Here is a 27,468-nt window from a genome sequence, read left to right as displayed (position 1 = left end):
TATAGCCTCCGGGGAAAGAGAATCTGAGTGTTGCATGCTTACAACCCGGGACAAGTTGCGTGTACTCAATTCACCGGCAGATGCTGGAAAGGGGTTGCTTTCCTGTGAAGCGTCGTTGACATCCCCGTGGGGAGTCGAGGGAGTAGGAGCAGGCTGAGAAGCTGAGGGAGAACTCATCCTTTGGAAGTTGAGGCGGGGTGTAGGATGACAACAAGTTGATGGGGTAGCTGACAGTAATGAAAGTAAACTGCACCCAAATAGGATCTCATGCGAGAAACCAAGGACTGGGGATCTGAGAGGTAATTCAAAACCGGGGTTGCTCTGCAAATATGATGACCGGTTTGAGGGAAAGGGATAGTCACAGCTTAGAGGAAGAAGGTGATGAAAAGTTGGGAGTTGAGGAGGAAGGAGCTAATAAGATCATGGATTTATATCATTTACAAGCAACACACAAGTGACAGAATCTAACCTAGCAACTCCACGTAAGTCACTATTTTCTCACTCACTCCTAACACACTCGCAATGTCATCGACAGAGTCCGGAATCTGACGCGGACCAGAACCCCAGAAATCTGATCATCTCCGTAATCATGACACACAGTCTCATCTATATGTATCATCGAGTCCCATCCCTCAGCTTCTTCTTCCGCATAGCCCTCTCATTACCTTTCGATCCGAGAGCGCAATTACCACTGCAATCGCTCCACTCAGCACTCCAAACGTCGACACCATGGTCGCCCACCCAGCCTGATCAACCAGAAGACCCGCCATCAGAGGCCCAAGCACCTGCCCACCGGACCATGCCACATTAAACAGCCCGTATGCTTGCGCAGTGCCTCCCTGGTGGCCGAAAATGCCTGGATATTCCCGCTCATATCGCTCCGTGACTCGCCCCACCTCAACCATCAACGAGACCATCTGTAGGGTTGACGCGGCTCCAGCCAGAAAGAGGAAGACCACTAGCAGAAACTGGTGCTGGACCGTGTTCTCAGTGACGAACTGGAAAAGGAGAAAGGTTGGACAGTCGAGTAAAAAGCCAAGGAACGCGATTTGTAAGGCTCCGAGGCGGTCGACGGCGTCGCCTATGAACTCAAGGTCAGTTGAAGCTGGGCTTTAGAAGTGGATAGACGTACCAATCCAAGGGGACGCGAAGGACGGTGCGAACAAGGGCAGGAAGCACAAGCCGATTCCCATCGGGCCCCAGTCGAATGTCTTCATGACATAGAGTGGCAGGACCTGGAATCACGATCAGTTGCTGCGAGAAGGTGCAAGGGTACTGCAATAATCACGGACCGTATCGAACGAGGAGTACAAGACGGCATCGACAACGGTCGCCATTAGCACAACCATCAATTTCCCAGAGCATATCAGCCGAACAATACCCGGTACAGACGTCTCTTTTCCACTCGAGTCGGGCTCACTGCCATCCTCGACCGGCGGTTCGACGAGCACATCATCAGGTGGACACAGCGAGCTTGAACTATCTTGTTCACTGAGAGCGCCGTATCCGATGCTCTTACCCAGCAAACCACTGGATTCTTCTGTCTTTGACTGAAGCCACCTCGCGGCCGTCTTCTGCTCGATCATGACCAGACGAAGACTGACATCCGCCACGATCAAAGCGATTGCCAGCAGGAACACCGAATGGTACCCAACTCGTGAGAGCCTGCATGGATTCTCGTTAGCGACCATCTTCCTCCAGTCCTGACAGCATGAATGCGCGAACGTACATGATCCCACCAATGAATGGGCCAAACACCGTCCCAACTGTCAAAGCCATAGAGACATATCCCATGGCCGCCCCGACTTGGTCCTTGCCCACCGTGTCCACAACAAGCGCCATGCCGACAGTCCACACCACAGCTGCCGACAAACCTTGCAGAGCCCGCGCGATCACCAGCGACGACAACGACCTCGCGAACCAGAACACCACGGTCGTCCCGCCGAGGGCGAACAGGCCGATCATGAACGGAAGCTGGCGCGATGAGCTCCTATCCGCGAAGTACCCGAAGATGGCTTGTGACTGGTCAGGACCTATTCTCCGAGCATACCAATTGGCGTAGGCATGCAAGCTGTCACTCACGAGAACCAAAGAATATACCGCCCCCAAATGCAGCAAGCATGATCGACATCCATTTCTGTACTGTGAGGTTTTGTGTCAGTGGGGTTGTCAGCTAGTACAGCTATGGCAAAGCAAACGTACGATCATCATCCGGCACAGAGACTCGCGTTTTCAAGACAATCGGTAATATGGGCACGATCTAGCGAATGTTCGCTCCAGTCAGATATAACTCGTCACCAGCGTTCATCACTGGAGAACCGCACCATGCCATAGATGAATACGTCCTGCGTGCAGTGAAACGGCAATTAGCATCATGTTCAGGACACAAGTAAAGCGACAACAGTCATATCTTTCCCCTCACTCACCGTAAAACAAGCAATGGCCACCACCCAAGTCACAAAGGTCTTGGAAGAGCGAAAAGCCAGCTTCCATGGTGGGCAATCGCGGTCTGTCGCTGTCATGTCGATTGTTCCGCCGACGGGGGAGGGCGATAAGTATGATCGTATATAGTGGAAGAAGGGTCAACGACACGAAGAAGTACCCGAGTCGCACCTTATGGCCCAAGGCCGTCTTAAGGAGTTTAAATAGCGCAGCGACATCGGCGAGGGAACAGACGAGGAGGGGTTTCTTCGAAGAAGCAAAGCAAAAGCAAAAGCATAGCAAAAGGGTGGGCTGAGCTGACAAGTCAGTCAGTTAACTATAGGCGGTTGTGGGGAAAGGAAAGGAAATGGGGACTGATTTGCCCTTTTCTCCCTCTGCCTCTAAACTCGACTAGGTAAAATTTCGCAGAGCTGCATCGTCAGCGCATGAGTTGTCGGGATTGATTGGCATATTGGCTGAGATCCGCAGAGTCTATTGTCCCAGCCTACTGGTGTGTGCAGGAGGTAACTTAACTAAAACTGCTAGGTAGTTGATTATCGTCTTTCTTCTTATCTCTATCATCGTGACCGCTCGTTGGTGGCCCCTGCCGAGATAGTGTGTGTACAGTACACTACGGTATCTGATAACTATCTAAGGTAGCCTATGTCCCGTGATAAATGAACTTGACTAGATCATTCTATAATCGCACTATTGCACTAATCTCACGCAAATGACTTATGTCCAACTTCGAAGAGGGCAGAAACATACGTGGACAAATTCGCTGACACGAACGCGATGGGACAGTGGCACATGTTGATAGCTTGGTGGCCAGGTTGGATAACAATTCTGGTCCAGTGCTCAGGAAATCAATCACCAGTATGCATGTCAATTAACGGCTCTCCACTGTCACCATCTCTTTGCCATGCTATCAAACTTGTTTGCTCGTATCGTCAAATTAGGGTCATGGATTCATCGAAGCAAAAGAACAGGACTGACTCCACACGCCGTTCCTGGACCCCGAACACACGGTACAGAAAGGAGAAGCGTAAAATGTTCGTCAGTAACGAAAGAGCGATCGATGTTGCAAGAATGAATTAGGAGAGAGAAGCCATGATTCAGAAACAGTTAACGTATACATTCACTTCCTTCACATCAGCCATCATGATCATTGGTGTATAACAGTTCGTCCACGTACATGGGAATAGCTAGCTCAGAGGAAAACCGAAGAAAAACTGGAAAAAGGGGGAAAAGGAAACTTTTCGACATGCTTGACTGAGAGCAATAACTAGATCCTGATCGTGGGCCTAGCCGGAACAGACAATCGGGAAGGGGGCAAAGAAGGGGAGAATGGTCAAAGGTCAAAGACGTGAAGACAACGGGTCATCAAAACAAATTAGCCACCGACATAACCAAAATCAATCCGGCTATTCGAAGAGAGCACACGGAGAATTGCTGTTGGGTCCAGGCCACGGCAGGGATCCAGTGCCGCGAGCTGGGACGCTCTGGTGGTAGTAGCGCGATATTTTGGTCAAGTGATGAACAGCTCTGGGGTATCGATGAATCTATGCGAACGTACGGCCACCGCGGCGGTTGTTGCGCTGTCTCCCCGAGCCAACCGTGCTCCAGCCCTCCTCGTCGGCTCCAGCCTGGGCCTCAGCGGGGGCGCTCCGCCAGCTGCCGTTGGTCTTGCTGGCAGCCGCATCGGTAGCAGCCTCAGCGCCCTTAGCAGCCGTTTCCTCGCCCTGATCCTGATCAGCCTTCTCGCCACCCTCTTCCTCACCGGCCTGCCGGAGGATATCGAAGTTCTTGCCACCCTGAGGAGTGTCGGTAACGTCTCTGCCGTTGGGGTCAGCCGTGGAGACTGGCTTGTCGGTCTTGCCCTGCTCCTTGGAGGCGCGCTGCTTCTCGCCCTTCTCAGCCTTGGCCTTCTCGTCAGCCTCCTTCTTCTGGCGGATGGCAAGTTGGCGACGCTCCTCAACCTCCTTCTCGCGGGCAGCGGTGTCGATGGGCTTAGCTCCACCGAAGATGCTGGCCTTAGACTCGCCGCCGGCAGCCGGAGACGAAGACTCAGTTACAGTCCGTTTCTGAAGGTTCAACTTGGGGCGGCTAGGAGCGGCGGGAGCGGCGGGAGCGGCAGCAGGCGAAGGGGGGTTGCTAGCCTCCTTGGGCTGGTCGGGGCGCATTCTGGAACGCCACGCGTTGTCGAGGTCGGCAGCGGTGGGCGTGCGTTCTTGACGTTCTTGGAATTCGCGGCGAGGAGGACGAGAGCCATCCTGAGAGCGTCCCTCATGAGAGGGTCCCTCGTGGGAGCGGCCCTCACCCCAGGCAGGGGAGCTGCGTCTGAAACCAGGACCTTCGTTGCTGCGAGGGCGACCTTCTCTCACGGGGGCGGGAGGGGACAGAGGGCCCTTGCGCTCCCAGTTGTTGAAATCGCGGAACTTGCCGTCGCTTTCGAAGTTGCTGCGACGGTTGTTACCACCGCGCTCGCTGCCTGCATCAGACATGTTATCCATGTTGCGTCCAAAGTTGGAGCGTTCGAAGTTGGAGCGTTCAGGGACGCGGCGCTGGGGAGCATCCGGAAGAGGGCCCTTGCGGGTCCAGTCAAATTCCTTGACATCGCGCTCCTTGGCTAAAGCGGTTGTCAGCCAGTTGTAACAGGATCAAAGAGCAGCAACACCTACGAGGCTCAGCAATGCTGACACGGATGGCTCTTCCCTGAAGAGTAGCGCCAGAGAGGTCGAGAGCCTTCTTCAGACCATCGACGGTCTCAAACTCGACGTATCCGAATCCCTTGGGGGCCTTGGTCAACTTGTCCTCCACAACACGGACGTTGGTCACACCGCATTCGGCAAAGAGATCGGAAATATCGGCAGAAGCCGCATCGAAGGACAGGTTACCGACGTGGGCGGTATACGGAGGCTGGGTAGGAAGAGGGAGGGGCTCTCGGACGGCGTAACCACCACGCTCGCGTTCTTTCATCAAATTATGTCAGCCTAGGAAATCCCTCAAACTCGTTTTGTAGCGGAGATGCCATACCACCAAATCCATTACCGAAGCCGGAAGAAGAGGAAAGTCCCATGGGGCGGCGGTCGCCTCCGAAGCTGGTCGAGGAAGGGGCTGGCTGATGATTAGAATGATGCCAAAATGACGAGACTTGAGGGCGCGCTCCAAAAACCACGTACCGGCTATCAATCATCGTACGATTAGCGAAGATCGTTAGGACTATTTCCAGGAATAAGAAACACTTACCAGGCAAAGGCATGTCGTCCATCTCATCGGCCCAAGAGCCGAGGGCTAGTCGTCATCAGTCATGTTCATCCCCGCGGGGGTAATGGGGACATCTCGACGGACTTACACTCATCAGCCAAGAAGTTGCCTAGCGACATCTTCTGGGCTTTCTGCTTTCCGGGCGCTGAACAAATGAAGGATCCATCAGTAAACAGGGACTATCTTTGAGGGGTAGAGAGGTGTGGGATGCGACAGCGCGCAGGGCCACAGAGAGGGGTTGCAAACGAACCCATGATTGCGGTTGTTCAGAATCGGGGAAACGCGCCAAGGGAAGTTCCTGTGCGCGTCTCGGGGGTTGAAGGTGTGAGTTAGATGGGGGTAAAGAAGACTTCCAAAGTAGAAGTCTTGAGAGAATGCGGAGGATGACGTTCAAAGGACGATGAACGATGGGTGGGTTGGGATGCAAGGAAGCTCCGCAGTTGAAGAACAGAGGGGGAAAGTAGGTTTATCCGTGAGGATAATTTTTAGTGATGACACTAAAAAAGTCAGCCTCCAAAAAGTGTTGGTGCGGCTTTTGGGCCTGCTGGCGCTCGACCCAACCAAGTAAAGTCCCAGTCCAGCTTCCCGAGGGCTTTTTTCCCCTTCCAGTCTTTCCCAACCCACCCCTCTTTTTGCGGAGAGACTGTGAGAATCTCTCCACTTGAGTTGGTAGTCTTGACTTTCTTTTTTGTTTTTTATTCTTTCTTTTCTTTGAATCATGTTTTGCCAATTCTTCTTACAGGTTCGAATACTTTAAGTCATCTGCTGTGGGGGTCTTTCATTCTTCACTTCTTACCCTCTTCCTCAAGCCTGATCCCGGCCAAGCGCATCTTCACTGCTCATATTAGCCGGCAGATTTGACATGTAGACAATCCAGTGACTTCTGTCGCAGGGATATGAAACATCACCTGTAATATTCCTGAACCATGCTGCCCTGAATTATTCTTCTTGTTGACACAATTCTTCTCTGCGGACACACCCGCAACACTACTGCATGGAGCCAGACTTCTATTAGACTATTCAGCTTTCACCGACCAAGAGAATTAGGCAAGGCTTCTTTGCATTCTTGCCATTCTTCATAAGTGTGTGTTACAGCTTCTGGCCCCATTATCCCCTCAGCTGGCTGGGCACGAGGAAGCAAGGTTCCATGCCCGCTGTGAAACAAAGAGAAGCAAAATCTCGGGTGACTTGCAGCCACTTGAAGTTGCTGCATACTCTCGCCTGCATCATTACAATTGGACAGAAAAGGGTGAACCATTGCAGGCTTCCTTGTGACCGTCGTGAAAGATCAGCTCGCTTAGGGTATGAGACGGTCAAGTCGGCTCGTATGCTCGAGAAGTAAGCAGCGTCGTTGCTTTCAATCCTTGGCTAGCAGACGTGCCGCGCAGTGGTTAGACTTAACATCGAAGGCTTGCTGGGACATCAGGATGTAAGTTGCTGTACAGTACCCGGCGTAAGTCGGGTACAGGATATGGGCTCTCCCTGTATAATTAGAATCATGAACCGCCTTCCACGTTTCGCCTCATATCTAGGCATGTCATTAGGCATGTCAGTATATTGACAAACCCATATGCCCTCAATTTCGCCAAGTGTACTGAAGACGTTGGATCGCAATTGTCCCAGATATAGCCGTAGACTGTGCCTCTGATGGCCATAGAATATGAACGGTTTGAATTGACTGCTCAGCTTGGTCGGCCAACTGAACTTTCACTCCGTACAGTATATGTATAGGGAATCGTCGAGAACAGACGAGGAATTGAGTGCGCACAGTGCTCAAGGAAAGGCGTCTGACTCAATCAAGTGGGCGAGAGCATTGTAAGTTCGCTGGCAAGAGCAACCAGGGCACTTTACGCAGTACGCGACTCGTATCATCCGACGGAACAGACTAGCTTCAGAAAGGTTCCTGCAACAGTTGCTCAAAGTCAGCCACGGTGTCGATGTAAAGATAGAGACTGCAAGATCAAGCATCTGAGTCCTACAAGCGACGGACTACACGATACAGAATCTTGAAGCATTTTGTGACTTGTGTGAAGAAAGATCCCCAATGCTGCGTTGCAATTAGGCAAAGGTCAAGAAGAGCAAATATGCTTTGAAGCATTGCCTGCCTCCAAACATCTAGATGGTCAGTCAGACTGTTGCCGTGTGCTCTCCCTGTGCTTACCGCACACGCAGTACAAGAAATACCACTGGAGATTGAGTGAAGTCTAAGTGAATTCGTAGGAGCCTTGCTAGCGAGAAGGACACCTATCCAGCCACGCGACCACTTAGACCGTAAGGTCTCGTGCATTCTGACAGGAGTCAGTCAAAAATGACAATTGCGATAGAAGACAAAGAGAGAAGTGGTCAAGCTCTGTTCAGGTTGATAACTGGACCCGCTTGGATTGCGGGCAGATCGAGACCCGCTGAGGTGACATCATCCGCCCGCGATTACTCGTTTCTATAACTCATGTTGCACTCCCAGCCTTGCGATAATAGGAATTCAGACCTATATGCCATTGACCGAGAGTTCTACGGACAGAATCTCTTCAGGAGGAATTGAATGCTGCTGAGTGCCGGTGTGGTCATGAAGGTCCTATTTGAAGCCATCAGATTCGCGATTATGCACATAGCTACATGACAAATCACTCTATGCAGAGCACAAATCACGTGCACCATTATGGTTTTCCCTGGCGATGAGCCGATTACCTGGGGAATCGTCGGCCTTGAGGTGTAACTAACCAACGTACAAAGTAGATCTGGGGGTAATATCTGACTTTGATGTCGACAGCGAGCAGGATGAGTGAACAGAACAAGAGCCAGTCCACGTTTTTCCCGCTTGTCAAGGCAGGAGCTTTGAGCGGTTAGTTCTTCCAAATCCCGGCGAAGCCTCCACGAGTGTACATTTTTCGCATGAATTCCATGATCCATGTTCCTACACAGCATGGCCATAACTGAAATGGCACACTGACATGCCACGATAGGCTCTCTCGGACTGGTGTATGGAGGTGTTGCAGGAGTCATCCGGTCTCCTAATCCGGTGATCCATTCTCTATCTTGCGGTGTTCAATGGGCTGCAACTGGGAGCGGCTTCTGGTGTGAGTGTTTCCCTCTTGGCTCCGTGTTGCCTTGATTCTAGCAGAGATCTGAGCCTTACCCTGCAGTCTTGAGAGAGAACATCTTAAAATATCATTTCGAAAACAATGCCGATTCTAAGCAACGCGCTTATGTCAGCGCTCTATCAGGGGGCATCGCTGGAGGCACTGTTACCCGACTACTAGGTACGTCGATTGAATATTCTTTCCTGCGGTCACTGCTGGGAAAACACTGCCTGCGATACTAATACCTGGCGTCAGGGGGTCGACTAATTCCAGGAGTGGTGTTCTTTTCGGCACTAGGCTATCTGGGCCAAAGCACTTATAATGCGATCGACACATGGCAATTAGAAAAGGCCAACACTCCAGCGAAGCCGATCCTTCAGCGGATCGCCGATTCCAAATGGATTCCGCTCAAGTCCCTCTCCGACGATGATTATAGGGGGATTTTGCGCGAGAAGCTCCTGAGCATTGAGGCTGAGATCGCACTCCTAGATGAAAAGATTGAAGGGCTTGAGAAGCTCAAATCTCAAGGGCCAGATCTTTCTTCGTCCGACCCGGCCACCAGGTGACTCGAAAGTCGAGTCCATCATTTTCTACCACGAACGGCCTTGCTGTCATAGAATGTTACGGGTTAACATTTTCTCCCTGGCCCTTGAAGCGCGTAAGGTCTGGCTTGCTGCAACCCTTGTCCTAGCCACGCCGATGCGGAGCACCGCGAAGATCATGCGGCTATTCCGGCACTGATGATTGTTCTATAGAAGGCTCGCTCCCGAAAGGCGAGCCCTAGTGAACTTACTGCCCACAAAAGCGCAGTAGTTATCACCATGTATAATATGACACCACTTTGTTCCTACTTCTATAACCCCAGAATCAGGATTGCATCACCCAAGCTAGAGCTGTTGAACTGTCGTCGCATGAACTGAGCGTTCTTTCGAGGCCTTGTGCAAATAATTAAGGCCATGAGCCTTGATATAGTGTCAAAGGAAATGAGTTTGCCTCCTATCTAGGTTCATCGGGTCAGGAACCGCAACTCTATACTAGTCAGAACTGCAGCGCTTGATGTGGTGTAAAGCAAATGGTTGTACTGTACCTCCATGCAAGCATAACGCCAGATGACCCGAGTGGCTGTCACAGGGGTCGTAGTCAAAGGGTGTGCGTGTGTGCATGAGACCAATTGACATGCAGGTTCAATTGACAGGCACCTTTAATTTTACGATTTCAATAAATCTGTAAGATGATCTTCAGACGAACCACCCCTAAAAGGCGGGCAAACCCATCCACCTTCAATACTACGTAAGCTATTAACTTACCCAGTACTTCAGGCTTCGTACGAGGGTGTACAACCGTATGGAAACTGCCGAGCCAGCCGGACGGACGACGGACGGTCCGGCCACTGGGCGAAAGTGGATGTGGTGGCTTTCCGCTTCCAGTTCTGCCCGCGTCGGGTTCGACCTTTCCCGCCGCTGACAGCTGGTTGTATTATTCCATCCTCGACTATTCTTCGAGCTTGCTCAACTACGGTTGTTGCATCATCAAGCAACCAACTCTTCCCCTTCGCCTCATATGCTCGGGAAAGAACATACTCAAACAGAAAAGAAGCATGACTGACTTACAACTGGCCCGTCCTTGTCGCATCATCTCTCCGGCTGGTCGGCACGTCTCGTATTAACGGAGACCTGTCCTTCGCCGGTTCCGCAGACAGGGAATACATCCCCCCCCTCTCCTCTCCTTCGAGAACAGGAGGATTGCGGGCTCGATTCAGGGCTGTGCGTCCGTTCGGATTGTTCACCTATCGTGGCTTTCGATAGCCTCCTTTCGCTCATTACTCTTATACAGATCTCGAACGACCTCCAGCATCTCCATGATTTCTTGGCTGACGACTCCCCGTCCTGTGCAACCGGTCAGTCCCGCTGACCGTGAAATACGATGACGCTCTTCAGTCCGACCACGATTTTCGTGGGCTTCCTTTTCCTATACCTCCTATCCTTCCTTATCTTCGCCATTGTCCGAATTGCGACCGGAGTCTCCATTCAGCGAATAGGATACCTCTCTCTCCGTCGAATTACCTATGTTCCGAAAGATGGCGTGCAGATCGAACTCCGTGGCCTCGGGCTGTCCTTACATCCACCGTCATTCGCGCAACCTACATGGCTCAGTCTCAAGCTAACAGAGCTCAAAGTGACGCTGGATCCGTCAGCTTTGGGCAAAGCTCGCACACCAGTGAACAAACCCGATGTGTCGGAGCCGCAGAGTCCTTCGGAGGACGACGATTCGAACAAGGAAAGCACGGAAACGGCTGGGCACAACGCTAAGCAGCGGAGTAAGACGTGGAAGAGCTTGATGCGCATCAAGGAGCAAGTGAAACAATTACATCGGAAAATTCATTGGTTGAAGTTGGTGGATGTCGTGGCCGTCAATACTACCATCAACATTGTCGAAGCTGGTCAGATACAAGTGGGATCGCTGTCCCTGGGAGTCGATACTAGGCGCAAAATGGTCGATCGAGGCACATTGTATCGGTCTGGGAAAACCGATGCTAGCGAACAGAAGCCCGCGGAATGGATCATGAACGTTCAGAATGTGCTCCTAGCCGTTGATGGAGGCGAATCGACCGAAGTGCTGGACAATATTCGCGTGCATATCCATGGTCTTCTCCACAAAGAACTGGATGGTCTCAGGGATGCTTCGATAGCTCTCAAGGTTGGAAGGATGCATATTCCATATGACGACTTGATGACATTCACGCAGCGCGTGAAGAAATCCAAGCAGTCGCCGAAAGAGCCTGTCGATAGCAACAACACCGACGACGAGATGTCGTTTGCTGATTTCGTCGAAGAACTCGATCAACCCGGGAGTAGGGACGACTCAATTGTACAGACCGTCGCGGATTCGAAAGAATTTGCCGGTTCTATACTGCGCGGCATACAGGGAATCCAGGTGGCGCTGAGCTTTTTCCGCTTGTCTCGGGCTTTTCAACCATCGTCTGAAAAGCAAAGTCCAATATTTCTTAATATAGTCTCTCACGAGATAGGCATCGACTTACACCGAATGGATCAGAAGAGCCCTGCCCATCGGATGTATTTCCAGCGCAAGGACGTCGCACATCAGGCTCTTCTCGCCGCTATTTCTCTTTCGGTCAGCTTGGACGATGGCTCAGGTGAAAGCGACAACATACTCTATATACCGATGGCCACAACGACGATAAAGACCACTCTTCCTTCCAAAACCATCAGCTCCTTTGACGACTACAACCCGGAGGAGCGCAACACTAATATTCTGTTTGCCAATTTGGTGGTTACCTCACCTTCCCTCGATCTTGAGCCAAGGCAGGTTTCTAGACTCCTCGGATTGTCTCAGTCCCGCAGGCCATCACCCAGAGGCAAAAAGAGAGACAACAACCGCTTGATATCGCGATTACTTCCCAAAGCAAGCATCAAAGTATCCATTCACGAGCCAGTGGTTAGATTTGTTCTGCCAATTACCAACCCAGACCGAACCCCCAGCGATGACTACAATCTTCTCATATCCTCAATATCTGCTATTTCGCTTGATATTGAGTCTTCGCACTCTTCGGAAGGTGGAGTGCATTATTCATTGTCCTCAATCTATCGGGTGGCTTCGCACAAATTATATTATCAGACACCATCTGGTATCAAACATAATCTCCTCACAACTGAGTCATTGGAGTTCAAGGTCCTATTGAGTGCTTCTCCGGAGGTACGCGTGATGGCATCAGGTAATTTAAATACCGCCTCCGCACACATGGTCAATGATGAAGTGAATCGCGGAATCTACGAAGTCATTGAGCAATTCCGCGCTCATACGAAGCATAAGAGAACGGTATCTATGTCCGTCGAAGAGCGGAAGCCTAGTGTTCTAAGGCGTGTTCCCCCATGGCTCCTCAGGTTCCAGTTCGAGGCCACTGGCCTTAGCTTGGAGATTGCCGGTGTTGATGCCAGTGTCTCATCGTTATCTCGTGGTGTCTCATTCCAGCTGCAATCATGGACCGCAGACTATAAGGCCCAGAAGTCTGAGCCGATTGCTGTCAGCTTCTCAAGGCGGCGTACGCCTAGTCATTCAACGATAGGTGATGAGTCGTCCTTCAAGTTTCCTACCTCACCACCAAGGCAGAAGCTAGGCGTCGCTGCCGATGGCCGTCGACTTGCCATTCATGTCCGTGGCTTTGAGGGATTTGTGATTGAGTCTGAAGATTTTCTGGAGGCCGAACCCTTCTTCTCCCTTCCGCGGTTCGAGGTTGCTTTGAGCACTATGAGCGATCGCCTCGGACCGATTTTCAACATCAATTCTGTCTTCAAAGGGGTTTACCTCCAGTATTCGCTCTACCGATATTACTGCCTTGGGGTTGCTGTTTCTGTGCTCAAGAATGCTTTCATGCGTAGGGCATCCGGGAATCAAGACCAAGAAGCATCTCAAGGTCTGAACGGCTTCTCTTCTCCTCCGTCGTCACGGGCTTCTTCAAGAGGCGAGCTTGTCACCGTCGATGTGAGGGCGACAGTCATTCAAGTCAAGACTTTCCTCCCTGCGGATCCCCCAATGTTGTTGCAAATCTACGGGCTCACAGGAGGGTCTCATCGCCTCTCTACTCCTTTTGTTCGAGCTCATTTGGTACGGTTGCATGCTGAAGCTCCCAAACTCAAAGGGATCTGGGCTAGAATCATAAGCATGAACAATGTCAGGCTTGACCTGCGCAAGATGAAAATAAAGCAGGGTACAAGCATGGTTGAACAGAAATCAATCGATGTTTGGGCAGATTTTATCCGACTTGGGGTTCCGCATCATATGGTTATGCATCGCATCTTTGACAACTTCATCAATACGTCTAAGGCACTCAAACAACTCCATCAACGATTCAAGGGCCATTCGGCTGAATTTGGAGCAGCAAGAGACCCGGAAGACCCGAAGAAGGTGCCTAGGATCTCCTTGCGCAGCAAAGCATTACTCTTTGAAATGGAAGATGATGCTTTCGAGTGGAAGCTTGGGTGCATCTACCGCACTGGTTTACTAGAGCAGCGTCAGCGCCTGGCGAGGGAAGAGGCGTTTGAATTAAAACTGCAGAAGATCAAGGAGACAGATCAGCGACGCACTTCATCCAGACTCCGTACCAGGTCAAGCCACCGGACTCTTCGCAGTGAACGCCAAAGTGAAGAGAGAAGACGAAGTAGGAGTGCCGATGCAAAGCCGCGGAAGAGCTTGAATGATGACAAACGTGGACGAGACAAGAAATTTCGTTATGACACGGAAGGTGCTGCTTGTCTATCGTGCGAATCCAAAATCTCTGCCGAGAACGCGTGGTACCGGCTTCAGGAGCACAACGCCCGATCCTGGAAATCAAAGATTGACTCCGCGCTACGGTTCCAGGGTACGTCGATCAGGGAGGTGAGAAACCTTTTCTCGGGCGCGGACGAACCGCCAGAAGACGTACAAGAGACAGAAACTGTCCTGTCAATCCCAAATCGACCTGCTATCTTGTCCGCTTTGATAAGTGACATCAATCTTGTGATTGACAAGCCGTCTTTCCCCCTGGAAGATTATCCCAAGTTCCTGAATAGCATTGGTAAAGGCATGCCGATGTCGATGAAGTATGCTTTGCTTGTTCCCATGAGTATTCAGCTGGACATGGGAGAAGCTCGGGTCAACCTCAGAGATTATCCGCTGGATCTCTTGCACATTCCGGCACTTCGACCTGGGCAATCTCCAAGGTTATCAAGCTGGTCCCTGCGGACTAATTTCGTGATTGCCGAGGAGTACCGCGATCATAAATCTGCTAGACAGGTCAAGTTGGAACTGGTCCCTTCAACAGAACTATCAGATGGGTCGATAAGTCCGCCTTTTGCCATTGAAGTCTGGCGATCCGTTTCTCCTGTGAAGACATACTCGGACCCCACCTTCGAGATCAATACCAGTCTGCCCACAAGCATTTCCTGGGGCATGTCTTATCAGCCCGTTATCCAGGACATGATGAAGATTATTGAAGGGTTTACGAAGACCGAGATCGATCCGTCCGATAGAGTCGGCTTCTGGGATAAGATCAGATTGAGTTTCCACTCGCGAATCAAGGTAGTATGGAAGGAGGACGGAGACGTCCATCTTCGTCTCAAAGGATCGCGTGACCCATACGTTGTTACTGGATTTGGTGGTGGATTTGTAATGTGTTGGCGCAAGGATGTCAAATGGGAGATCCATACCAGCGATGATCCAATGGAGTTCATGAGCGTTACAAGTGGGGAGTACGTGCTGGCAATCCCCGACTATAGCCACGAGGCACGATATATGGCCGAGGCTACGGCCCAGGATCTGGAAACGACATCATCTTCCAGCGATCTGAAGAATGCGGCTCACTTCAAGAAAGTCATTATGAAGCTATCGGGTGACGTGCGTCTGGTTGCTGGCTTAGTATTCGAGCGGAACGTCAACGAGAATGAACGGTCATTCCAGTTCAGACCTCACTATGATGTTGTCCTTCAAAACCCCCTACTCATTGACCCAGCACATAAAGAGGTAAGCTATATGTCCTGAAGTTTGCAAAGTCTAAAGCTAAACTGTCGACAGGACTATGACGCCTACCGCGGCTTCCGCAGTAACCACATCCATCTATCGATCTCTGTCATTGCGCCGGTCAGCAGGAATTGGTCTGTTGACTCCGTCCAGCCATCTGCAAGCTACAATACTGTGCATTTGAGTCCCCGCTTCTTCACACATTTCTTCAATTGGTGGTCCCTATTCTCGGGGGTTATGTCATTGCCAGTCCGACAAGGACCGCTATGGCCTGGTGTCACAAAAACAAGCAAGAAGTTCAACCGTCATTTAGCGACGGTCAAGTACAAGCTACTCTTTGCTCCACTATTCGTTGCCCATATCTATAAGCACAAGGATCGCGAAGATTACGCGGAAGATGTCGTGACGGCCACCGGCATCAAAGTTCGACTGGACAGTCTCAAGCTCGATGTTCACCAAAGACGGGAACACGTCAAAACTCAAGCCAAGGGTCGCTTAAAGCAAACCAAGGCGAGCGCGATGCGGATCAACCAAGCACAGCTGGACCTGCAGGCCGCAGACTTTCGTGCTGTTTCTGCCAGCATTGAAGGCACAAATTTCGATGACATCGAGAAAAATAGGGATGATATCTTGTCGTCCTTCCAACAGCCCGTCGCATCGGTGGATTTGTCTCGGTTCACGATCCCTGATCAGAATCTTGACTGGATAGACATGGACGATTTCGTGGAATTGGACTGGATACTGCCTCAGGAGTCGAACCCTCGGACTCAGATCTTGCCTCTGGCATTCACACCACGCTTCACATACTTCCGTCAAACCGACCATGGGCAGACGGTGCCAGATGAGACTGGATATAGCTCATTTGGTGACGAACCGACTCACATTTGTGTGATGTCTGAGAACAATGAGCCTCGTCGAGTGCAAATGGAACTGATTAGAGATCGCCTGGTCTCCGTCGAGGCTCAGATGCGTGATTGCAACCGGACTATTGGCGAGCAGGAACTTCGCATGGCGAGGGAGGTAGATCATGATCCCGAGTTACGGAAGCAGCACGCCGACTATCTGAGACAAGCAGAAACGTTGACACGGAGACGAGCGTTTCTTACAGCTGGTCTGCAACGCATCGAAAGGCTAATAGCCCGGGAGGAGAAGCATCCAGTGGAAAGAAACCCGGAAGCCTTCGCCAATGACAGCGCTTCTAAGCTGGGAGCTGACTCAGATTCAACAAGCGATGCGCGAGACGCCGACATGGACGGACTCTACTCTGGGCCTGATGACGAATTGGCGAGCGATTTCAACAATCGGTTCATCATTCACAATGTTCAGCTCAAGTGGAACAATTCGTTGAGGAACATCATGCTTCGTTACATCCACCAAGTAAGCCAGAGACGCGGTTTCGTGTATTACATGTCTCGGCGGGCCGTTAAGTTCATCCTCGACATTGTCGAGGAGCAGAACAAGAACAAGCAGAAGCACTCGAAACTGTTCCGGACAGCATCGAGACGCCCCTCGGATGCTCGTGGTCTCGTGGATAGCGAAGATGATGACAGTGTCGAAGATCGCATTGAGCAGTTGTTGAATGATGCCAAACGATTTGTGAGCGCCGAAGAACAAGAGAACCAGGAGCAGAGAAAGCCGAGCACTCCCACATCGGAGGGCTCCAGCGAAAATATTGCGCCTGAATTCACACCTCAGAACAGTTATCATCTGCGGCTCATCGCCCCTCAAATCCAGCTCCAGAGTGAAAAGAACCAGAAATCTGTGTTGTTGGTCGCCGCTAAAGGGATGCAATTGCAGGTCATCTCTATTATGGACAAAGAGCGAGTTTCCGATGATGTCAGCGGTCTGGTTCAGCGTCGCTTCTCCCTTTGCATGGACGGAGCCCAGTTCTTCGTGGCAACGCAGAAGAATCTGATGAATCACCTCCAGTTTTATGCAGGCAACAAATATGGAAATTCACCAGGTTCAGCGTGGCCACCCTGGTTGACCCTAGAAGCAGTATTCGACTTTGAGTTGAATCCCTTTGGCTTCTCGAGGATTATCCAGAAAACTTCGGCTAGCTTACGATATGACAAGTACAACAATCTGCGTCTGAAGTATAACGAGGAAGTGGCAAAGGGTCAACCAGGGCAACCTCTCAATATCGAAGAGCAGGAGCCGAGGATGGATCACATCAGTGTTGATTTCCCCCACTTCAGAGCCATCTGTGATTCGGCAGAGTATTATTCGATGTACATCATTGTCCTGGACCTCCTTCTTTACAGTGAACCACTGGAAAAGGTCCGCAATGAACGTTTGGAGAGGATCATGCTCACGTCTGATTTCAGTGACCTGAGGGGCGCTCCAGAGATGGTCTTCAAACTCCAGGCCCGCATTCGACAACTAGAGGAGATCAAAGAGCATTTCCAGATACATGCCAAGTATTTGGACAAGCAGGGCTGGGAAGATCGCTTGGTCCTTGAGAGAGACCTTACTCAATGCGAGGACGAGCTGTTCTTCCTGATGAAAGCCATCACTAGCTCTCAGAGAAAGATCGATCCGACCATGTCAAAGGCGAACGGAGTCCTCCGCTGGAATATCTCGGCCAGTGAGGTTGTGTGGCATTTGATGAAGGATCAGTCAGAACCACTAGTTGAATTCCAGCTGAGGAATGCCGCTTATGATCGCACCGACAATAGTGACGGTTCGAACCATAATGAAGTTGCAGTCGAACGACTGTATGGCTTGAACCTGCTCCCAGATGCGATCTATCCCCAGATCATTGTTCCTTACCTTGACCAAGCTCGCAGCCTTGACGGACCTGATGATTATATGATCAAGGTCAAGTGGCACATGCTTGAGGCAGTTGCCGGCATACCGGTGGTGGACGATTTTGAGGTGTCTCTTTTCCCTCTGAAGGTCCAATTGGAGCAGGTCCTCGGCCAGAAGGTTTTCGAGTACATGTTTCCTAATGTTGGGTCGACTGCTTTCGAAAATGGCGGATTTTCACCCTTCATGATCAAGAACATGAAGCCGATTGATGGTTCATCTGACTCTGAGGAGGAGGAACGCCCAAAGACATCCCCTGGACATGAGCAGAGTGATATGTCGGCAGACGATTTGTCTTTGAAGGGATCTGGAGCCATTGAGTTAAGACTTCAGCCCACGCTTTCTCTGGCGGAGGCGGCCAGGCCTCGATCACAGCATCGCCATCTCAAGGGCCTTGCACTGACTCCCATTCACAAGGATAAAGATCCAAACCTCTTAATGCGCCCGTCGACGAGTGGGGCGTTGAGCAAGAAGAGATCGGTCGACAGCCTACGCATGTTGTCAAGACAACCCACGGAGAGGTCGCTAGCAAACACCGCCGGAACGAACTCCACCGGCGACGAAAAGTCAAAGAAATTCGCTCTTGGAAGACCCAGCAAAGGCAAGTCCAAGGAAACTCCGGATGACCTGGCTCAGATGATGTCACGTGCATCAAACTATATGACGTTGGCTCATGTCAAGGTGCACGACGTGGTGCTCTGCCTCAGTTACAAAGGCAAGGGTGACCACAATCTGGAGGATCTCCATGACTTCGTCTTCCGATTGCCGGTGCTCGAGTATCAGAACAAGACATGGTCGAATCTGGATCTGGCTCTGCGCCTCAAGAAGGACGTTATCAAGGCTCTTATCTCGCATGCACCTGCAATTCTTGGCAACAAGTTCTCCCATCATCGTCCTTCCAAACAGCAGCAGCAACAGCAGAAGCGGTATCGCGAGCTTGTAAGCTCATCCCAGCTTCTACATAACTCAGACAGTGTAGCGCAATCAACATCTGAGAAAGCCAGTAGCCTGGCCAGCGTCGACTCGAACAGCGAATACTCGGAGTCACAGCGCTCTGGCCATTCGGGGACTTTGCCGCTTGCGCGGTCAAACTCACTCGGATCTAGCATGCTCAGCGTCAACGAACCGAGTGGAGTGATTTCTGATTCTCGGTCGGCGAGCGAGGTTGATGTGGATGCTCGTTGGGAAGTATGTACTGCCTAAAGTCAATAAATTTTGGGAACCCTTGCTAACTGGTTATGTAGCAATCTCGCCGGCTTGTCAATCCTCCCAGCAGACCGATGACTTCGGGACAAGCTCTGCCTCGATCTCAAACCACCAAGCTCTGGGATGGACCAGAAGAAAGGTAAGCTTATATGAATCGCATGGATCACATCTTTGAACCCAACTTATTCTTTTGTAGTAGTTCCGGCAACAAGACTGCATCGATCCGCAACTTTGGCCGCAAATTAATGCCTTCTCGGAAATAGTCTCCCTATTTCACAGCGGAAGGCAATCGTTCGAACTTCGCACCCCTTCCAGGATCTCTTGTTTCATAATAATCCTGTTCTCCTCATTAAGACCTCGCTTGTTACACATTCCCGACCTTGCATTTGCCATGTGATACCCCCAGTGCAGTGGGTCGTATATAGGCGTCGACACATCGGTATGCTTTTCTCGCCATGGAGTCCGTTCATATTACCAGGAGTTTGTCTGGGGATCTTTGCTGTTGCTTCCCGCCCCCTGATTTTGCCATCCATCCTTATTGATTCCCTCCCCCCGTACAAAACCTTTATTTACCCTAATCTCTTCTCTCTTCGAAAATATCTTTCTGCATGTACCACTTCTTGTCCTTGTTCTTCTTTCTTTGTTTTTCAGAGCCTAGACGCTGAATCGCAAGTGTATATCCTTTGCATGTGCAGGGTATGTTTACGGCCGTCTACGGAGTTGCATTCGTGGGTGATGCGCGATACGAGCGCATTGAACATATGGTGTGTGGTATGGTTCTGTGGGTATATATCAGGATAGACGGTGCAATAAAAAGGTACTCTGGGTCAATACTATTTGTTTCTGCCATGCCATACAGCTTTTCATGAGAAACGATGTTCAGAAATCTCCTTGCCCACCGACGGTTTGGGGAGTTAGCACTGCGTTCCTCTGTGGTATGTTGTGCAGCAAGTAACTCTTTAGCCCCGCCCCTACTTGGTCGATTGGATGCAACGATAGACTGCCTATCTAGCTCTACCTGTATCCCCAACCCCAATCATCTCCAACGCCCCCTCACACAACCCCCGAAGTTGCCTCCACCTCTCCACCAACATCTTAAGTCTGCACCGCTCCCACTCCGGAGACCGCACCACCACGTCCACGGCGGTCGAGGACGGCACAACAGACACAGTGCCCCCATCACTCTTCCCCTCTACACTACCCCCCCGGTCCCCCACGCAGTTCTGGTGGTCATCATCCAACATCGCCTCAATCCGCGCAACCACCGCCTCGCACTCCCCGCGATACACCTCAATCCACCCCCGAACCACCTCCGCGCACCTGTCGCCGCGAAACCCCCGCCGCGAGCGGCCGGTGATCCACAGTTTCCAGTCGCGGCGGGCCATGGTTTTCAAGGCGGCTGCTGCTTGGATGTGTTTGGGGAGTGTCGGTGAGGTTGCGGGCAGTGTGAGTTCGAAGTTTCTGGGGGTGAATGGTTAGCTTTCCTCTCATTGTGTTTTGTTTGCGGTTATTTTTCACCATGAAGGAGGGGATAGGGTGTTTGGGTGGAGGGCGGTCTTACCCGAACAGGTCCTGCCCGATGAGGTCTTTCTTCTGCTCGATGGTGAGGTCGTGGAAGATGATGTCGTCGAGGTAGATGCTATCTGAGGGGTTGGTGGGGAGGAAGAAGCCGTCTGTTGCTTGCTTGTTAGATTATGTTCGCTTGGGGCTTGGGGCTTGGGGCTTGGGCCAGGGGCTTGGGCCAGGGGCTCGGGAGAGGGGCATACATTCGACGAAGAGGAAGTCGTTGGAGTGGGAGCCGTAGCTCATGAAGATTTCTTCGCCTTGCTCTGTGGGGTTTTGCGGGGTTGTTGTTAGATTGAGTGGCCTCTTGGGGTGGGGAAGGTGTTTGTGGTGTGAGGGTTGGTTGCATACCGTATTGGCGGGTGGCTTTGAACAGGTAGTTCTGGCCGGTCCAGATGACTTCGCATGCCTGGTTTGCGAAAGGGTGTTAGAGATCTGTTTGGCGTAGGCGTATGGGTAGGGGTTGGGATTGGCTAGGTGAGTGCGTAGGGGTTGGCTGGCTGACTGGCTGGCTTACCGCATCGTCGTCGTGGTTGAAGTAATCCGCAAACGGGACCATGGCGATGGCATCGTTCCAGTCCTCCGGCTCCTCTTTGCCCGGCGAGACGTAGTAGAAGCTCCGCGAGTTGATGATGAACCAGTAGTAGGCGAACGTGCTCCACTCGATTTCTGGGTATACGGTGCGCATATGTGTCCATGCGGTCTGTAGCCGATTCTCCTGCTGGGCCAGCAGGTTCTGGTATCTGGTTTCGTAGTCCACGCCTACTGGTTCCGGCTGGAAGGTATTCCAGAGTCCGGAGATTGAGGGGGGTAGAAGGCTTGGTGGTGCTGTTGACGACGATGAAGTCTCGCTGCTGCTGTCGCTTGTGGCCTTCTCGAAGGCGGAGTTGGACCGGCGGAGATGCTCTGGCCAAAGCACGGGCATGGTGTCCTCGAACTCGCGGAAGTTCGGCCATACCTTGCGCCAGGGTTCTAGCTCCTGGAGTAAAGAGGCGTCTCCATGGCTGAGAAATGCAGCGAGAATGCAATGGATGGAGGTGCGTGAGGGGAATTGCTCCACGAACGATGCGGGGATGGAGTCGATGGTCAGCATTGCTGATACGGGCACGCTGAGCATGACCTCGTTCTCCTGCGGCTGCATTAGCATATATAGCAGACAGCGGGTACGGGTCATCGACCACGGAGGTCTTTAGGGTATGGGGTATAATACATACTTCTATCGTCCGCGTCGCTTTCATGCCCAGGCGTCGGCCGGGGAATCGCGCTGGAGTGATGCCGTTGATCGTCACGCCTTGGGACTTGGCCCATTGCATGAACACAGCATGCTCCTGGCCGGGGGACTCGTCCGTTGCCATCATCAGCTGTCTTCCAGCCACTTTTTCTGCTGTGTATGTTGAATTGAACCCAAAAAAGACATGGCTTGGATGCTTGTAGTTCTTCACGGCGCGATTAGGTAAGCGGGATATCCCATCCGACCGTTCCTGCCTGAGGCCAGCGGTGCTCCGCGGACCTGCCTGTGCAGATGCAGATTCGCTATCCGCCTCAAATCCAAGGCTTCTTGCGGCGCGACCTTTTTGTCTTCTGGTCGACATTGCGAAACACCATTCTCCCCCTCCCCTTCCCACCTCCCACCCCTCCCCCTAAAAGCGAATCCAAGATGTCCGACCCCGCCACCCGCCCGGCCACCCCGCCGGACGCAAAGATCGACCACGCGGCCTCGCTCCGCTACTGGAACAGCGTGCCCGCCAACGCGAACGTGATGCTCGGCATGCTGGGCCAATACCCGTGGTACACGCGGATCGACCTGCGCGGGTCGAAGACCTTTTTGAACAAAGTCCGCCGCCTGATCCCCGACTGCCCGACGGAGGGCAAGCTGGCGCGCGGGGTCGACTGCGGCGCGGGCGTCGGCCGCGTCACCGAGGGCCTCCTCGCGCACGTCTGCACGACCGTCGACGCCGTCGAGCCCGTCGACAAGTTCATGCAGATCATCCGCGATTCAACGTTGAAGCGCGACGGCGTCGTCGGCGACATCTACACCCTCGGCCTGGAGCACTGGCTCCCCGACAAGCGGTACGACCTCATCTGGACGCAGTTCTGCGTGGGCCACCTCACGGATACGCAGCTGGCGGAGTACTTTGTCCGGTGCCGCGAGGCGCTGACGGACACGGGCGTGCTGGTCGTCAAGGAGAATCAGTCGACGGATCCCCGCGGCGAGGATATGTTCGATGAGGAGGATAGTAGCGTGACGCGCACGGATGAGAAGTTCCGGAAACTGTTCAAGGAGAGTGGGCTCGTGGTGGTGGCGTCCGAGTTGCAGTTGGGCTTTCCGAGGAACTTTCGCCTGTTGCCGGTCAGGTTCTATGCGTTGAGGCCTGTTTGAGTGGTTGTCCTAGGGGGCTTGAGAAGAGATTATGCAGGGTTGGAGGATAAGGAGAGCATTGAGATGAAATCTCGGCTTGAAGGGGAGCTCGGGTGGCTATAGCTGACTGGGTAGAGACGGCAATTGTCAACATCAACCGATTTGGTCCCAGGCATCTGCATCTGGCGGAGCGAAGATGCTATGGCCATTTGAGCCTGCCATGATGATCGTCGTGTCGACTACATCGCGCTCTAGTGGCACATGGCATCCCCGTCACGGCACCTCTCGAATATGCCACGATATATGAGACTCGATCTATGTGTGCATGTGTCTAAGGAAGGAATGACGATGGCACGAGTGCAATGAAGTCAAACCCAACCAGGACCGAGAGGATGGGTTGTTTGCTGCTGGCGGCAAAGTATACAATCTTGGTATTATGATTCCATTATCTAAAAGCAAATGCCCCAAGCCGGGAATAATAAGTCTAGGTATACGAACACAAGGTGCAACTATCAACAAGTCGCTTTGAAGCAGAAGGCCTGGGTATCTTTATGTACAGTAACATGTCGGCGCAGCCGTCGTAAATCTCATCATGAATATTTTTCGTAATCTTCGCGTTTGTTGTGCAGTTGTTGGTTTGTCGTGGGCTTCAGTAGTCCCGCGTCTTAGCTCGTCTTCATTACGCCCAGGGTTATCGAACTCGGATAGGAGAACACCATTGCAATGTGTCGAAGCAATGTTGTTATGTCCAGGTAGACCGAGAAGTATCGCAACCCTGCAAGATGGCTCAGGACTGGGTGGATGGCGCGGATGGACTAGATGGTGCAGATTGTTTTTCGCGGCCCCAGGGGAAGATATTTGGCAGTCGATCATGAACACTCTCGAGTCGCGTCCGAGCGGAGGGCGCATTCGGGTCGTCGGTATACGCAATGCCTCCTTCACCGTGGTTTGCGCCCCATGATTGTCTTTCGCGTCGAAGATCACTCTGGACCCATGGGATAGTGATCAAAGTCCAGACTCCAGCCCAGGCGAATGGAAGCGTCCAGCCCAGCTTAGAGAGGTTCATTAGTCATGATAGTCGTATTAAGGGAGAGTGGACGGACTTACAGTATAGGCAACCGGCTCCTCCACGGTGAATATGATCGCAGTGATAGCAGCAGCGCATACAATGGATCCTCCGGTCCAGAAACAGTTCATCTGAAACAGCATACGGCGGAAGTATGGGCTCGAGAGGTACCGCGTCCGAAGGGCATATCGGTAGATCTGACCGCCGCCTCCATCCACGGCAACCACATCTTCAATGAGCACATACAAGGCGGTAGGCATTGTCGAGCCTTTCGGGGTGGAGGAGATTCGGAAGGGTGCTTTCACACCACATGCGCGGAGGATGTCAAGGGTGAGGTAGACACCACCAAAGTAGAACATAACGGTTGGAAGGACCATTGCCACGAGACGCACTATTCATTCACTGATGTTAGCCAGAGTCAAAGGCACGGCGAACTAAGATCAACTTACCGTATGGCTCTTCCGGTACAGTTCCCCTGAGAAAGGTTAGCTGTATTCCAGCATCCTTGCCGACTATGACTTACACAATCAATTCAATTGCGAGGATCAACCAGACAATAGTAAAGTTGATGTGGAAGAAGTCCAGCTGCATGAGAGTCAGTATGACCCATGGCGTTGGCAAGCAGGTAACATACCCATCCTTTCGGTGCGTTCAACGGTCGAGCGCGAGAGTCTTTGCGAAAGAGGTTGTATAACCGATAGAAGTATTCAAAGACCGAGATACCTCCCAAGGACGCAGTCACAATACTGAAAACTGGACGGCAAAATAAATCAACAAAGGTCGGGAGGGTCGGGAGTGCGCAGGGAGACTGATAAACATACCGACGTTGTGAGAGAGGTCGGTGAGATACCATAGACACCAGTATAGGATGAGCGGTTGAGCCATTGTGTCGATGATGAAGAGAATCCAGAAAAACGCGATCGACTTCTTCCTTGTGCGCAAAGAGTAAGGGAGCTGCGGAGGCTCTGAGGGCGCCGTTCCGGCGGTTGCTTCTGTATCATCCATGATGGGTGGCTAGAAGCGGCACGTAGTAGTCGGGCTCGATCTGTCAATCAGTTGTTCTGTGATGTGATGGGTGGTTAGATTGATAAAGTAGCTTCCGAAACAATGCAAGGCATGGTGGGGTGGGAAAAGAGGACAAAAAGTAGCCAGTGTAGGAGAGCAGGTATCTTGCGAATCGAATGGGATGAGAGTAGAATAACTAGACTATATGGAGATTGGAAGGGAGGCAGTGTTCAAAGGCGAAAAAGAACCCGGAAACGACGGCTTTAGGAAATTGTTTTTCCCCCTGCGCTTTGAATTCGGCGAACCGAATGGCTTTTTTGGCTGGCCGCGATGCCTGACGTAACCCGGTCGCGGTGATGTCATCCGCCCGTTCCGTCACTCTTTATTTTTTTGCTTGTTCCTTCATTCCTCCACCAAACATCAACAGCATAAACAACCCAGACACTGCATATCCTTCAGCTGTAGACTTGGCTGATGTTATAAGGGCCACTGTTGTCTCACTCTATTGTGATTGTGTCTGGGAGAGTACTGGGATCCAGGTTCCATCCCAAAATGTCATCCCAGCGGTTCACCTGGTCTGACCCGCCCACCACCGCTGGAATACGAGATTTGCCTCCCACGCTTACCGCTGGATATAATCCTTTCTACTATAGCTTTTGTCAAAGGATTTCAGATAGGAGTACGGGGTAATACGTGCACAGTTCATCTCTCTCGGATTCTCCTTTGCCCCGTCCGTTCAATGCTCCGAGGTTCAAGCGACAGGATTAGGTATGTCTTTGATCATTCCATGCCAGCTCCACTTAAACCCTGGCCCGACCGGATGATCAGCGATTGATCGTCGGAATGCATGAAGTCATGCACAATTCTACCGGGCTGAGTAATTATGCACTACACAACTACTATACAAACAGTAATTGCCGCTTCCAACATTGAGATACAGGCACCGAGTAAATGTATGTAGCTATAGTGACATGAGAGCTCCAGCTGCGGGGTCCTATAGACAGCAGCATCCGATGGCGCATAAGATCTATTGCTAGGAGACTTGCTGCTAGCGTAACACGGTCAACAAACAAACACTCACTTTCTCAAGCTAAGAGGGACTACCACCACAGGAGCAGTTTACTTGACCAAGTTGCTTTCTGATCATAACACCACTTTTCTTCTCCAATTTTCCGTACAGTGTAGCATTTAAGCTATTCGATCTATTTTCTCCTTCTCCTCCTCCTCCTCCTCCTCTACCACTTCCCCCTGTTCTTTCACCTGCTTTCGAGGCCAACGATCCAAGGCCTTTCTACCTTTCTCTCAAGTGTGTATCCAGCAACTCACGAAGGCGTCAGAACGGAATCAAGAAGATCTAGAGCCAGAAGGTTAGCCTCAGACCTACAGCTTTTGTGACCCATGCGCCACTTCAAGCTCCAGCAGAAATGGGAGACACGCGCGGCTAATCTAATCAGGACCCGAGGTCATAGATATCGAAAACGCAATTATGTCTAGCTCAGGGGACGACGGATGCAACACCCCATCCCACACTACCCTGGCCTCCGATACCAAAACGTCCGTGACTTTTAGATCTCGAAAGATCATGCCTATGGCCAGGAGGCAAATACATCATCCGCAAAACACGGTCTAAACTCGCCATTGCGCTGAAAAATGGTCATTTGGGCCTGTACGTTTTGCCGACCAAAGACACCGCAAACTACGACCTGGGCTTTTACTGGAATTGTGTCGAGAATGATGGGTGGCTCGGCTTGAGAAACACTGTGTCTGGGGGTTTTATAGGACTTGAAGACCAAGATCCCCGAGATCTCGATGCGATTAGTCTGGAACGCACATCTAGACATAAACTCTGTGCTCGCCAACATCCAGATGGCAGCTACGTGCTCCTGTTCAGTCACGGTGCTTATCTTCGGCCATTGAGATCCAGTGGGGAGAGGTTGGGGGTTCATTTTAATTGGACTGAAGCAAGATGGGAGTTCATCCGAGTTGGCTCTCTCTAATTTTACTTGGACTCTACCGGGCTGATCTTCAATATGTTGAGATAAAAGAAACTTTTAACTTGCTTTGCGATATGATGAGATGGGATTGGACTTGATTTGTTTGTTCTTTTCGATATGCAGACTTTTCCAGTTTGCTTATGATCTGTTAGTATGGCTATCTATTTATTTTTTATGTACTACTGGCTA

The 27,468-nt window shown here is 51.6% G+C and overlaps 8 protein-coding genes across 8 annotated transcripts; 4 read left to right on the top strand and 4 right to left on the bottom strand.

Moving 5' to 3' along the window:
- Nucleotides 1–449: 449 nt before the first annotated feature.
- Nucleotides 450–2,896, bottom strand: BO86DRAFT_351749 (MFS transporter). The gene is made up of 8 exons (XM_025669444.1): nt 2,427–2,896; nt 2,325–2,345; nt 2,203–2,260; nt 2,083–2,142; nt 1,730–2,015; nt 1,293–1,665; nt 1,133–1,235; nt 450–1,081 (listed from the first exon to the last, which is right to left on the bottom strand). Exons 1-8 carry the CDS (start codon nt 2,520–2,522, stop codon nt 633–635), a joined length of 1,446 nt encoding a protein of 481 aa, XP_025533591.1. The 5' UTR covers nt 2,523–2,896; the 3' UTR covers nt 450–632.
- A 1,087-nt stretch (nt 2,897–3,983) lies between these two features.
- Nucleotides 3,984–5,942, bottom strand: BO86DRAFT_374674 (translation initiation factor 4B; the record flags this gene model as incomplete). Its single annotated transcript, XM_025670445.1, has 7 exons — nt 3,984–5,050; nt 5,103–5,393; nt 5,458–5,538; nt 5,604–5,606; nt 5,671–5,715; nt 5,777–5,833; nt 5,939–5,942. 7 exons carry the CDS (start codon nt 5,940–5,942, stop codon nt 3,984–3,986), a joined length of 1,548 nt encoding a protein of 515 aa, XP_025533590.1.
- A 2,696-nt stretch (nt 5,943–8,638) lies between these two features.
- On the top strand, nt 8,639–9,331 carry BO86DRAFT_300059 (uncharacterized protein; the record flags this gene model as incomplete). The annotated part of the gene is made up of 3 exons (XM_025667442.1): nt 8,639–8,762; nt 8,829–8,945; nt 9,021–9,331. Coding segments are annotated over 3 exons (552 nt in total), but the record flags the coding sequence as incomplete, so codon positions are not given.
- Nucleotides 9,332–10,529: 1,198 nt separating this feature from the next.
- On the top strand, nt 10,530–19,587 carry BO86DRAFT_8643 (FMP27 family protein). Its single transcript, XM_025677746.1, has 4 exons — nt 10,530–15,281; nt 15,333–19,274; nt 19,331–19,431; nt 19,489–19,587. Exons 1-4 carry the CDS (start codon nt 10,689–10,691, stop codon nt 19,553–19,555), a joined length of 8,703 nt encoding a protein of 2,900 aa, XP_025533588.1. The 5' UTR covers nt 10,530–10,688; the 3' UTR covers nt 19,556–19,587.
- A 35-nt stretch (nt 19,588–19,622) lies between these two features.
- BO86DRAFT_8648 (uncharacterized protein) lies at nt 19,623–20,194 on the top strand. Its single transcript, XM_025677747.1, has one exon. The coding sequence runs from the start codon at nt 19,734–19,736 to the stop codon at nt 20,091–20,093; it is 360 nt and encodes a 119-aa protein (XP_025533587.1). The 5' UTR covers nt 19,623–19,733; the 3' UTR covers nt 20,094–20,194.
- Nucleotides 20,195–20,296: 102 nt separating this feature from the next.
- Nucleotides 20,297–22,237, bottom strand: BO86DRAFT_351740 (SET domain-containing protein; the record flags this gene model as incomplete). The annotated part of the gene is made up of 7 exons (XM_025669443.1): nt 22,070–22,237; nt 21,373–21,984; nt 21,207–21,264; nt 21,059–21,121; nt 20,854–20,965; nt 20,462–20,753; nt 20,297–20,407 (listed from the first exon to the last, which is right to left on the bottom strand). The coding sequence occupies exons 1-7, from the start codon at nt 22,211–22,213 to the stop codon at nt 20,297–20,299; spliced, it is 1,392 nt and encodes a 463-aa protein (XP_025533586.1). The 5' UTR covers nt 22,214–22,237.
- A 177-nt stretch (nt 22,238–22,414) lies between these two features.
- On the top strand, nt 22,415–23,250 carry BO86DRAFT_8595 (N-terminal protein methyltransferase). The gene has a single exon (XM_025677741.1). It carries the CDS (start codon nt 22,513–22,515, stop codon nt 23,233–23,235), a length of 723 nt encoding a protein of 240 aa, XP_025533585.1. The 5' UTR covers nt 22,415–22,512; the 3' UTR covers nt 23,236–23,250.
- Nucleotides 23,251–23,647: 397 nt separating this feature from the next.
- BO86DRAFT_384750 (uncharacterized protein) lies at nt 23,648–25,553 on the bottom strand. The gene is made up of 6 exons (XM_025670953.1): nt 25,102–25,553; nt 24,915–25,033; nt 24,804–24,865; nt 24,730–24,755; nt 24,322–24,671; nt 23,648–24,265 (listed from the first exon to the last, which is right to left on the bottom strand). The coding sequence occupies exons 1-6, from the start codon at nt 25,283–25,285 to the stop codon at nt 24,002–24,004; spliced, it is 1,005 nt and encodes a 334-aa protein (XP_025533584.1). The 5' UTR covers nt 25,286–25,553; the 3' UTR covers nt 23,648–24,001.
- Nucleotides 25,554–27,468: the final 1,915 nt, after the last annotated feature.

This window comes from Aspergillus japonicus (genome assembly GCF_003184785.1).
Source record: "Aspergillus japonicus CBS 114.51 unplaced genomic scaffold BO86scaffold_1, whole genome shotgun sequence".
Classification (NCBI taxonomy): Eukaryota; Fungi; Ascomycota; class Eurotiomycetes; order Eurotiales; family Aspergillaceae; genus Aspergillus; species Aspergillus japonicus.
This window is presented reverse-complemented; position numbering and strand designations above follow the sequence as displayed.

Excerpts from the sequence above, each read along its gene's own strand:
- BO86DRAFT_351749 (XM_025669444.1), bottom strand. The coding sequence starts at position 2,522 with ATGACAGCGACAGACCGCGATTGCCCACCATGGAAGCTGGCTTTTCGC. Across the intron at positions 2,261-2,324 it reads ACGTATTCATCTATGGCATG|ATCGTGCCCATATTACCGAT; the intron begins GTGCGGTTCTCC and ends AACATTCGCTAG. Across the intron at positions 2,016-2,082 it reads CGGTATATTCTTTGGTTCTC|CCATCTTCGGGTACTTCGCG; the intron begins GTGAGTGACAGC and ends ACCAGTCACAAG.
- BO86DRAFT_8643 (XM_025677746.1), top strand. The coding sequence starts at position 10,689 with ATGACGCTCTTCAGTCCGACCACGATTTTCGTGGGCTTCCTTTTCCTA. Across the intron at positions 19,275-19,330 it reads ATGTGGATGCTCGTTGGGAA|CAATCTCGCCGGCTTGTCAA; the intron begins GTATGTACTGCC and ends CTGGTTATGTAG. Across the intron at positions 19,432-19,488 it reads TGGGATGGACCAGAAGAAAG|TAGTTCCGGCAACAAGACTG; the intron begins GTAAGCTTATAT and ends ATTCTTTTGTAG.
- BO86DRAFT_8648 (XM_025677747.1), top strand. The coding sequence starts at position 19,734 with ATGCTTTTCTCGCCATGGAGTCCGTTCATATTACCAGGAGTTTGTCTG.
- BO86DRAFT_8595 (XM_025677741.1), top strand. The coding sequence starts at position 22,513 with ATGTCCGACCCCGCCACCCGCCCGGCCACCCCGCCGGACGCAAAGATC.
- BO86DRAFT_384750 (XM_025670953.1), bottom strand. The coding sequence starts at position 25,285 with ATGGATGATACAGAAGCAACCGCCGGAACGGCGCCCTCAGAGCCTCCG. Across the intron at positions 24,756-24,803 it reads CTCGCAATTGAATTGATTGT|GGGAACTGTACCGGAAGAGC; the intron begins GTAAGTCATAGT and ends AACCTTTCTCAG. Across the intron at positions 24,266-24,321 it reads AGGAGCCGGTTGCCTATACT|CTGGGCTGGACGCTTCCATT; the intron begins GTAAGTCCGTCC and ends AACCTCTCTAAG.